The sequence below is a fragment of the Vespa velutina genome, chromosome 7, assembly GCF_912470025.1.
Source record: "Vespa velutina chromosome 7, iVesVel2.1, whole genome shotgun sequence".
In the NCBI taxonomy this organism is placed as follows: Eukaryota; Metazoa; Arthropoda; class Insecta; order Hymenoptera; family Vespidae; genus Vespa; species Vespa velutina.
The window spans coordinates 2,621,172-2,633,671 of NC_062194.1; the positions used below are offsets into that span (position 1 = coordinate 2,621,172).

General features: G+C 35.9%; 1 protein-coding gene and 1 long non-coding RNA gene across 14 annotated transcripts in view; one reads left to right on the forward strand and one right to left on the reverse strand.

Moving 5' to 3' along the window:
• The window catches only part of LOC124950675, a 40,544-nt gene that overhangs the window by 25,138 nt on the left and 2,906 nt on the right, over positions 1 to 12,500 (reverse strand). For 2 of the 13 annotated variants that reach the window (XM_047497689.1, XM_047497688.1), the window contains exon 1: positions 1,635 to 1,764. The exons of 2 other annotated variants lie outside the window; for them this stretch is intronic. Coding sequence is in view for 3 of the 11 variants with exons in the window: in XM_047497693.1 (XP_047353649.1) it covers positions 1,814 to 2,098 (285 nt within the window). In the remaining 8 variants the exon portion in view is untranslated. Of the gene's footprint in view, positions 1 to 1,634; positions 1,770 to 1,813; positions 2,674 to 5,382; positions 5,416 to 12,500 lie in introns of those variants that run through there. 9 more of the 13 variants (XM_047497697.1, XM_047497693.1, XM_047497686.1 and 6 more) reach the window with 9 other exon arrangements.
• LOC124950676 lies at positions 973 to 9,207 on the forward strand. Its single transcript, XR_007101412.1, has 3 exons — positions 973 to 3,844; positions 3,963 to 4,151; positions 6,589 to 9,207. It is a non-coding gene; the product is annotated as an uncharacterized LOC124950676 (long non-coding RNA).

Consider the following 12,500-nt stretch of genomic DNA (forward strand, 5'->3'; position numbering starts at 1 on the left):
ATACATACATACATACATACATACATACATACATACATACATACATAGATACATACATATACACACACGCACACACACACACACACATATGCATATATTTATTTATATATAATTTATATATATATATATATATATATATATATATATAAATATATATATACACACACACACGGTAGTTTCGTACGAATGTATTTATGACAAACGATGCAGGTTTATCGAGTCGATATTATTTTCCAATCTTTATTATCAGTAATATATTGTTTCGCGTGTATATTATATAAAATATATATATATGTGTGTGTGTAGAGAGAGAGAGAGAGAGAGAGAGAGAGAGAGAGAGAGAGATAGAGAGAGAAAGAGAGAAAGAGATGAAAAAAAAGGAAAAGAAAAAAAATTATAACAAAAAAATGAAAAACAACGATGACAACGAGGAAACATCGTAATAATGTCGTAAGTCTCTCTCTCTCTCTCTCTCTCTCTCTCTCTCTCTCTCTCTCTCTCTCTCTCTCTCTCTCTCTCTCTCTCTCTTTCTTTCTCTCTCTCTTTCTCTCTCCTTTGTTTGTTTTCTTTTTTCTTTCTTTTTTTTTTTTCGAAAATATATCATCGATAACAACGCGAGTGACTTTGCGCCAGTTAAGATTTACTACGATAGTTAACTGAGAACTTTATAAATACAAGACGTTACTATTTATCGAAGCTTATTCAATATATAATATGAACGTAGATATATATATATATTAGATAATATTGCTTAATTTGTGGACTTTCTCTTTCTCTTTCTTTCCCTCTCGAATATATTATTACAATTGCCAATCATCCGACACTAATTTTTTCCCTTCAAACTAAACGTTATAAGAAAATATAATAATGTAATGTTCAAACTAAACGTTATAAGAAAATATAATAATGTAATGTTTAAGCATATATATATATATATATATATATATATATATATATATGTAAATAGATAAGGCATTCGTTAAATATTCGTCTTGAATATATAATTTCAAAGGGTTAAAGTGAGGATCGAAATTCCTGGGCATATTAAGTATGTTGCGCACGTGTTAAGTCTCCGACGTATATAGAAAGAAGGTCGAGATAATTTAAAAAGGGAAGTTTACATTTACGCAACGTCATTACGATGCTCAAACGGATTAGAAAATAAAAGAAAGTTAGTTAAGTCTAGTATCGGAATATTCTAGTTATTTTAGTCAACAAAAGGCGAATCTGATTGGTATCGTATATTTTATAATTCAATGACGTTACGCGTAACACTTTGTAGAGAGTTTCTCGTATCGAAAGAAAAAAAAAAAAAAAAAAATAAGCAAGAGTTGATAGGATCGTAGGACAGCGAAATCCGGCTACATTTGTTATATGTTGCCATTAATTCCGAAGAAATGAAAAAATTATCAATATCCGTGCTGGAGTCGTGCTCGGTTACTCGTAAAACTTCGAGCAAAGAATTCGCGAAAAAACTCGCGTACGAATAATACTGACGCAGTTAAAGAGCGATTATGTTTATATTACTCGACGGCTATCTAAGTATCGAGACGTGTGAGTATTTGAAAAAAAAGAAAAAATAAAAAAAAGGAAAAAGGAAAAAAAGAAAAGAAAAAGAAAAAAAGCGGTCTAACCATTTCCGAGCATAGCTGCAACGAGCTAGGCAAGCGATTAAGGAAACGAAGAAGTGAAAGGAGGACCGTAATCTGCGTGCACTGGTTCGATAAATCGTGGTTAGAGATGCGCGTACGATCGACGACCTCTCTCTAGCTCAAGCCAGTAGAGTACTGAAAAAGGAAGCGCGAGGGTGTACCTTCTCCGTTCGGAGGAAAGCCTGCCACTCGTGGCGCTGAGACGAGTGATATCCTCTACGCGAGAAGGACGACGACGACGACGACGACGACGACAACGACGATGACAAGGATAAAGATGACGATGACGGTGGCGGCGACGACGACGACAACGACGACGACGACGACGACGGCGGCGACGATGACGATGATAACAACGATGGGGTAACGCCCGCGCAGAGTAGAGCGCACAGTACGCGTTCGGATCGTCTCCAAGGCGAGCCTAGAAGCTCTACGAGCTCCTCCATCCTTGGCTTTCTGCCTTTCTCGACGATATCGACGAGGGGCCTATCGGGCCCTCTCGCGACGTCACCGTTGCCGTCGTCGTCGCCAGGGACGACGCCGGGGACGTTAGAAACGAAAGGAACGCTGCCACGACGACGACGCCTTCTTGCGTTGGTCCCGATCGCGCACACGCTTCCCTCCCGACGACGACGACAACAACGACGATGACGACGATGATTGACAAAGAAAAAAAAAAAAAAAAAAAAAAAAAAAAAAAGAAAAGAAAAGAAAAGAAAAGATATATGACAGCGTCGTCAAAAACGAACGAACGCACCGCGTAAATGAGGGACGGAAAACCGAGCGTGCGTGCGACGGACGTTTGGAAAAAGGAAGGAAACAAAAGTGAATAAAGAGAATGTATTTCTCTGTGTGTATGTGTGAGTGTATTTGTGTTTGTATGAGAAAAAGAGAGAGAGAGAGAGAGAGAGAGAGAAAGAGAGAGAATGAAAAATAAGAAATCGGTTCGGTAGCGCAACGCCACCCCCGTCGACGACAATGCACGTCGGCCGGCCGGCCGCTATGCACACACTGAGCCCGTACCAAAGCGTCCAGCCGCCGAGACTCGGTCGACGCTCGCCGTCGGTTACGCTCGGCCACTTCCGCCGTTCAACTTCGGTCGACTTCGGACGCTCGACCACGCTTCCCGGTTGTACTCCCTCGCCCCCCACCACATTACTCTCGTTCGCTTCTTACACGATACATCCGCAACAGCACGCACGGAACTTTTCAATACGCGACAGACTCTCGTCGCGAAAGTGTTTGTTCTGGGGTTGCGACCTCTACGATACTCTCTCTCTTTCTCTCTTTCTCTCTCTCTCTCTCTCTCTCTCTCTCTCTCTCTCTCTCTCTCTCTCTCTCTCTCTCTCTTTCTTCAAGCATGTCACACCTTTCCCTTCACGTTTCCCCTATGCGGGAATCTAACGTACGGGAATCAACAAAAAAATAAGATTGATAAGAGGGATGTGGGAAGTAAGAAAATAGAAAATGGAGAGAGGATCGATGCATATTCCTTTCCGTATTCTATACATGTACTTGACCGCGATGATGTTCAAAGTTGTATATATATACATATACACGGTATTTACGTATGTACGCACAACGACAACAACGACGATCTAACGGGTTATCCATACATATGTTACACGATACTGCTTGTCTTGTGAATTAAATGCCACTATCTATGGAAATTCAAATATACCTTCGATCCATCTTGGCGTTGGATATTGCAAAAAATTATTTCAACTCTATCGAGAGATATGAAAGAATGAATGTACAAAAAAAAAAAAAAAAAAAAGAAAAAAAGAAAGAACAAAACGATCCGTCTTTACATTAGAGCACCGATATCATCTTTCTCTCTGCGAAAGAAATGTTTCTTTATTATGTATCCGAACGGTTGGTTCGAGAACTGGGGATACGTATGCAACGAGCTCATGGAATCGCTGTAAAAAAAGGCCACGATAAATGATATCACTTTTCAGGGAATCGTTGATTGTCCGTGATTACTTTTTCATCTCTTTTACATATTCACTCGTACTTATTGTTAAAAAATGTTACATTCTTTTTATCGAAAGGAAAAAAGTTTATGAGAAACTTATACGAGATGCAAAACTGCATAAATCTCATCCATTTTCTCGCATTATCCAAAGAAGAAAAAGAAGAAAAAGAAGAAGAAGAAGAAGGAAAAAAAAAGAAAAAAGAAGGAAAGAAATGTAAGAGAGAAAAAAAAGAAGTACAATAGTAATATAATTCTCGTATAAGATTAATGGCAAAATATTATTGAAAATAATATAATCCGAAGAAATATATCTTGACTTAAATTGCTTCTAGTTATTAATAGAGGCGGGACGGTAAGGTAGGAGAAGACAAGTTACTTACTGCGCTCTGTAATCAAAAACACTGAAAGGTAATGAGAAGAATAATTCATCGTGTGAGAGAATACGTCGGAGGGTGAGAGGTGGTAGGTGGAGAAGTAGAAAAAAGATATAAGAGATGACGGAAGAAGAACGGAGAAGTGTAGTAAGTAACGTGTCCATTTGAGAAACATTGCAGTCTCTTTTTTGCACTCTTCTCTCTCTCTCTCTCTCTCTCTCTCTCTCTCTCTCTCTCTTTCTTTTTCTGCTTGAAACTAAAACAAGGCAACTGTTTTTCGGGCATCGACCTCGCAATTGCAGGCATCCCTCCGTTGTCAGTAGCTCTTTCCAGTCATGGTTGCTATCTAACGATTCCGTCTACTTCCACCCTCCTTTTATCTATCATTCTCGTCGTCCAAACTCCCATGATTTTCTTCTTTTGTTCCATCTCATCCATCTTCTCCCTTTTGCTCTCACTCTTTTATCTCTCTCTCTCTCTCTCTCTCTCTCTCTCTTTCTCTGTTTCTTCTTCTTCTTTTTTTGTTTTATTACACGTAAAAGGGATAGAGAAACGCATTTATACTGAAAATCCAATTCGTTTCTCAAAGATCGAGGAGATGTAGTTTGACTTGACGATAATCGAGAGGAAGTTTATTTGACAAAAAGGCTAACTATATGTCTATCACTAACGGTTAGAATACGGTCAAGGGGGATAAATATATTTTATGGACGAACAAAAGTCGAAATGAAAGAAGAAGAAGAAGGAGGAAGAGGAGGAGGAGGAGGAGGAGGAGAAAGAGGAGGAAAAGATGGAGGTGGAGAAGAAAAAGAAGAGGAAGAATAGGACGATTATCCCCCTATATAAGAGAACAAATGAGTCACTTAAATATTTTCGATGTTCGTAATAACAGAATATTTAAAAGTATTGTTAAGAGGGATAATAGAGTATATAGAGATAGGTATTATTAATATAAATACATACATATATATATATATATATATATATATATATATATATATAATATTTTCAATGTTCGTAATAACGGAATATTTAAAAGTATTGTTAAGAGGTATAATAGAGTATATAGAGATAGGTATTACTAATATAAATACATATATATATATATAGCCATCGAGGAGGTAGCTTGCCTCCTCCATCGAGGATGGATCGTAGCAAGTAAATGGGTGGGCTAGGGAGAACTCCGGTTGCGAGAGAATGCGCGCAGGAAGGGAGGGTGGGTTTTACTCCCCGACTGTGGGACTGGGAATTGCGCTGGCGCACCAGGACTCCATTGGCTTTCGGGCTCTCCTGGAAGCCCGGGATTCATCGAGCCCAATGCGAAAGACCCCTACCGTTAAATACGATCTAAACCTATGAATCTAGTAAAACACCTGACCTGAGATCTTAACTTCATAGATAAAAACCTTCGTGGCTGTCGTCATTGTCGTCGTCATTGTTGTCTTTGTTGTTGTCATCATCGTCGTCATCGTCGTTGTTGTCTTTGTTATTGTCATCATCGTTGTCGTCATCGTCGTTTGTCTATCGTTCAATCTTCCTTTATCTCTCCCCTTGTTATTTTTCACATTAACGGTTTAACGATTAACGAGACGCAACCCAGGAAACGAATAGGCGTAACTCCACGTCACATAGGAGACAAATTCTTCCGACCGGAAGTCTAACGTAAGCAAACAAGCAAGCAAGCAAGCAAGCAAGGAAGCGTAACATATATATACATTATAATGCATCAGAGAGAAATTTCGCGACAAACAAACGTTCTCTCTATCTCGACGAGTAAGAGCTTATATGAAAGATAATAGGACGGGCTTTTGGAAGGGCGGTCAGGCGGATGGGAAAGGTGAACGATGAAGGGAAGGGTCTAGGGGAGGGAGGATGTAACACGGTATTAGCTGTGCAAAATTTCCGAAGCTTACATGAGACGATGCGTTAATTGGTGTGGTACTAATTAGGTAAAGAAGACTTATCGACGCTTATTAGAGATAGCTATCGCTACGATACTCAAAAGAGAAAGAGAGAGAAAGAGAAGAGGGAATGGGAAGAGAGATAGAGATAGATAGAGATAGATCGTCGAGTACGAACTTGTCTTCCTCTTTTGGTTTATGCGAAGCGTAATTTTCAAACGACCGTGCCTCAGAGCTCATATTGATTCTAGAGCTTGGTATTATACACAAACGTGGAACTTGTACATCGAGGGGCTGAAGCGAGAAAGAGTGGTGAGGACGGGACAGGGAAGAGGATGGAGGAAAGGGAGAGACCGAACGAGGCTCGATCGAACACGCTTCTCTCTCTTTCCCCCTCGCTCTTTTCCATCCCACGATACTCCCTATAGTGCTCTCTCTCTCACTCTCTCTCTCTCTCTCTCTCTCTCTCTCTCTCTCTCTCTCTCTCTCTCTCTCTCTCTCTCTCTCTCTCTCTCTCCAACACTTCCTCTCCGTGTGGTCCCAACCTCTTCGACCACTTGAGCCTTTCCTCTACGTCGTTGCTTTTCTCTCTCTCTCTCTTTTTCTTTCTATCTATCTCTATATCTATCTATCTATCTATCTATCTATCTCTATCTTTATCTCTCATCTTCTTTTTTCCTCAGCCTCATTAACCTTTCTCTCGATTCGCGAGTAACACTTGGAAATAGGCCACGCTTGCAAATCGTTCCATAAGGAGATACTTTCTAAACGACGACGACGACGACGACGATGACGACGATGATGGGGACAACTACGTCAACGATGAAATACTTCTATCGATATTAAGAATACCAACTATAGATACTTGCATCGTTCTTGATTTTGAGAGTCATATATATATATATATATATATATATATATATATATATATTTATGCTTTAAATTACCTTTTTTTTACCTTAACATAAAGAAAAAAGAATACGATAATAAAAAGTAAATGGCTCGTACGTACATACGTACAAACGTAGGTAGATAGGTAGTTTGCTATCTATATAACACATATAAGTAGTTATGTAGACATGTTGTTTACAGGAAATAAGCTACTATTAGATCTATTATAAATAACATAAGAAAAAGAAATGTGTACAATAAAATGCGATCTTTTCTTTATGACCATTTGACCACGATGTGATGGTGACATCGAGTAGTAACAAGTAATAAAGTTAAGTAATATTTACTAACAGGTAAGGTAGGGCCGCGCTCGTAGCAGGTCCTCGGGGAATGCAATGGTCTTTTCTGAATCGTATCGAGACAGAGCAGCCCACGAAGCGCATAAAATGCGTACATTCAAAAAAAAAAAAAAAAAAGGAAAAGAGAGGGAGAGAGAGAGAGAGTTGAATAAATTATTCATTCGAAAGATATGAAACTTCGAAACAGTTTTCTCTCCCTCTATCAAAAAAGAAGAAAGAAAAATAAAAGATAAATAAGTAAATAAATAAAAAATAAATAAAAAGAATAAAAAATCTATTCGAGTAACGAGGACGTCAATTGATGATCCTTATAGGACATTATTATTATTATCATCTATCTATTATTTAAAAAAAAAATTTTTTTTCTTCGTTTTCTTCTCCTTACTACTACTATTATTATTATTATTATTATTATTATTATTATTATTATTATTATTATTATTATTATTATTATAAAATATGGCTTTGGCTTTGGACTAATTAAACGGATGGATTTACATTGAACGGCTCGTCTTTATCGGCGATTTCCCCTTCGATCAATCCAGACTCTCGGCGTCATTGCACAAAGATAGATTCGCAACTACCCCATAATGTACGTCACCGAGTTTATGAGGCTTGAAAAGGCCATTCGGCTGCACCTTTGGCGGTCGAGCTAAAGGACGTGATTATACGAGTCGCTGAAAAGAGAGCTCTCGCTCCTTTCCGCGTATAGCTCGAAATCGATGATACGAGTCGTCGACTTTATCCCCTGCGGAGAGAGAGAAAGAAAGAGGGAGAAAGAGGTAGCGGGGGAGAGCTTCGCAAAGAGTTCGACGATGTATAGAAACCCATTAACGCACAAAATGGTATTACCAAGTAAACACGATTCTTTCTCGCAGCTTTCCCGTTGCGTCGATTTTTGTTTCTTTACTTCTTTTTTTTCTTTCTCCTTTCCTTCTTTTTTTTTTTACCTCTCTCCTCTTTATTTTTTGACGTTTCCATAGAGATCGTTCTTAAAGTTTACGTGACGTTTCACTTCATATATCTATCTTCGTATATATTTCGTGACGTTTCTCTTCATATATGTATCTTCGTGTGTTTGTGTGTGCGTGTGTGTGTGTGTGTGCGCGCGCGCACGTGTGTGTATAAAAGTGTCTGACGGACATACTGAGGAGAACAAAATTTTTCTAGATCGGCTCAAAGTTTCTAGATGATCTTAAGAAGCAATTTTTCTCTTAGAAACTTTTTAGACGAATTTTTTTCTTTTCTTTTTTTTTTCTTTCCTTTTTTCTTTCTTTTCTTCTTTTTTTCTTTACCAGATAGTAAAACTATGTATAGATAAGTCTAAGAACTTTTGATCCACTCTCTTCGGCGTAATAGTTTTGTGAATGTACGAAAAGGGAACAATTTTAATGCTTAAATGTTTCTTATTTTCTTTCTTTTTCTTTTTTTTTTTTTTTTTTCGTAAATCTAATGATTCCTTCCAATTTGATGTAACTTTTAAAAGAAATTCCGCATAATGTTTCCTGATACGCACAGAATAATCTATCAAATCGTTTAACAAGCGAGCGCGTCGAAACATAAGAGAGTAGCAAAACCCTTACCTTCCCTCTTAACTGTGTGCATGATGTCACGTTAGGGAAAAGTTTTAGATAGAAGTTTACGTTCGAAGTTTAGTTTGTGCGTTCACGTTTACTTCTACTTGAGAAGGGTAAGAACAACTTTTGCATTCTAATGGATTTTCGGTAATTACGTTCCCACGCCAGATACATATACGTAGATATTCGCGGTTTGGTAACTACGAAATATTAAAAAGTTATTTTTACTTGTAATGTATATCTAATATTTTTAATGGAAATCGCGAGTCGCTTTTTTCTTTTTATTTTTTTTTTCTTTTTTTCTTTTTCTTCTTTTTTTTTTTTTTTTTTTTTAAGAACTTCGATCATTACGTCTGGATTGGCCAAAAATATTTTCTTTCTTTTTAATTTCAATTCTTAAATCAATTAAATTTAATTCAAGAATTAAATCACTTCTACGTTTATTTATTCAATAAATTTTATATTTAATTAATAAATGATACATACTTTGTAATATAAATGATCGCAGAATATTTTGATCAGTGTAAATAATTAAATGTCAGGGTTGCGTCAGGGTTGCGGCGTCATTTATATTACACGAACTGATATCTATAATTTATTGTAAATACTGATCATATTTATTTAAAATATTGATCCGAATTAATTTGGCAAACGAATTAAATTTCGAAATTAGATTAGACGAGTTTTCAATCGTTCACGGGGATTTCATGAAGTTAATTAAAAAAAATTAGAAGAAAAGTTTTGCATAATCGACGAAAAAGAAAGAGTAGAGAGAGAGAGAGAGAGAGAGAGAGAGCGAGAGAGAGAGGAAGAGAGATGGAGAGACAAAGTATGAATATATTATTTATGAAAAACGAGGAGCCGTAAAGAAAGACACCTCGTTAAGACGTCGAGACACTTTTAAAATCGGATAGATTCTTCTAGTTACCTCTTTCTACCATCCTTTTACAATGTACCATCAGTGGTGCCATCTTAAAAGCACTTTAAACCAATTTATTAGCTTCGTTTTTAATCGTTCCCCTTTCTCTGGATGGACTTCTCGGACCCATCGGTACAAGAAGGTCGACTCCCTTAAGAGCTCTTCAGGGAAAAATTAAAACGAAGTCCTTCACATCGTGAGAATATTTTCCCTATAAACTTCTCTATTATCTCTCTCTCTCTCTCTCTCTCTCTCTCTCTCTCTCTCTCTCTCTCTTTTTCTCTCTCTCTTTTTCTCTCTCTCTTTTTTCTTTACATACATTTTTTTTCTATACTCTTCAAAACGATGTAATTATAGATCGTTTCGAAAAGTATAGAAAAAAAAAAGAAATATATATATATATATATATATATATATATATATATATATATATAAAAGAAAAAAGAGAAAAGGAAAATATAAAAAATGGACTTTTCAATTCCTCTTAAATAATTTAAATTGATCCTTTAACTATTTATAATTTAATTCCGCTGTTAAAAGGATCCATCAGTTATCGATGAATTTTAATTTTTTTTTTTTTTTTTTTTTAGAAAAACACATACTTATCGAAAAACGAAATATTGAGGTTAAATGATAGAGGTTGAATCGATGTTGGTCTTGATCAAAGTACCGCTTACTTACGTCGAATTTCTTTGAACGTATTGTTACAACTAAACGAGACAAATGAACCGAACCTCCGTTAACGAAGCTCTCACGTGCTAAAGGTTTTCCCTCGCTCCCTCTCTCTTTCTCTCTCTCTCTCTTTCTTCTCCCTTTCTCTTTCTCTCTTCGAAATTTCACGACTAGAATTCCAACGACGAATTATAAAGCAATCCGTTAGGTTAACCGTTTCTCCTCGGCCAGTCAAACAAGCAATTTCGAACAGAGGAAACTAATTCGACACGACCGCAAATACTATTAATTGACGTCAAATTGCTACGTTTAATCGACTACCAAACTTGATTTTCAATGTTTCTTACTACTACAATCCCTCTTTCAATTGAACGTAACTAGTACAATATTTTCTTTTTGTTTTTTTTTTACATTACATATTATAATTAATTGATAAAAAATCTTTCATCCCTCTCCCCATCCCCTTCCTATCCCCTTTAATATCATCGATATTAATTATTACATTGAACAATTAAGCTAGATCGAGATTTTCCCGTAAGTCGTGATTGAATAACGATTTTTACGTTTTATACCATTTCTAACGAAGAAAAATGACCAACCGCTTTCTATCTAGTTCTGACATTACTCTGACCCAGTTATAACTTGGATTAATACGAAAGTCAATTAATCACGAAAGCTTTGATTGGCGACATGAAAAAAAAATTTTTCCTTTTTCTTCTTTTTCTTTTTGTCCGATGATTGACTCGAAGGATAAACGAATGTAATTAACTTTTCAAATGGTTTATTAAAAGTACGATGATAAAAATATCTAAGCGATTCGTCTCTCGTCAAATTTTATATCAATAATATTATTTATATAAAAAAAAATAAATAAATAAATAAATAAAAAATAAATAAAAAAAGGAAAGAGAAAATATCGAAAATTTGCGATCACATTATTTTTACATCAATAATATCATTGCATGAAATATGAAAATTTCTTTTCCCTTATAATTAACTCGTGGGATCAACGAATGTGATTAACTTTTCATATGATTTATAAAAAAATCTGATAATAAAAATATCCCAGCGTTTCCTCTCTCTCGCTCTCTCTCTCTCTCATCTCTTTAAATTATACATCAATAATATTATTGGGAAAAATATATTGAAACTTTGCGATAACATAATTTTTAAAAGATCGATCACGATTTACAAATGTCACGAAGTTTATGCATGTGATAAGACAAATCATTTTGATACGATGAAACGTAGATAAACCATTTAAGAAAGATGCAATAACAAATTAGTATAAATAAATAATACAATTTCCGTGACAGCGTGATAGGAATTGGTAAAAAAAATGCATATCGATTGCAAGAACCCGTATTTCTCTATGCGCATACGTATGCGCGTATATTACACAATTATGCAAAGTGGATAACAGTACACGAATTTCCATAATTGTACATCATATCTATCTATATATCGATAATATTAAACAAAAATAAAAAAGAAAAAACAAACATTGTTACGATCGAATTAAACGATTCGATTTCTTTTCTTAAGCGTAAAAAAATTTTTTACTCTACGACAGATTGATAAAATCAATTATTATGCGAATAAAACGAACGAAACTTTTAATAATTTCGTACGCGTCTATATCTAGATACGATATATTTTCAAGAAAAATTAATTTTGAGACACATGAAACAACAAAGATCTTGAATAATTATTAAAACTTTTTTTAACAGAGAACTATTTCGAAAAATATATAAATATATTATACGAGAGAGAGAGAGAGAGAGAGAGGGAAAGAAAGAGCTGTAATACATGAAAATAATATTCATAGTTGGGTCGATGATAACCACTAGTCGCAACAAGTGTTAACAGACGTTTGTTCCTAACCATAGTCGAACTTAGAAAGAAAGAAAAAAAAAAAAAAGAATTGCTTTATAGGTAGGATCACGAGAACGTGCTAGTATTATTTATCGCTTTTGTCGGATTTCGTTTGATATAGAGTAAAAAGAGGATAGAGGGTAGAGGTGTACATAGTAGAAGGAGATCGAGGGAAGAGATGAGTTAAAGTTATAGGAAGAAGGGTGCAAAAGTATAGTACGCTTGCGATGTCGCTTTCGACGAAATGAGAGAGAGAGAGTTTGGTAAAAGGGTAGAAAGGTGGGGCCGAGGGGAAATTGGGT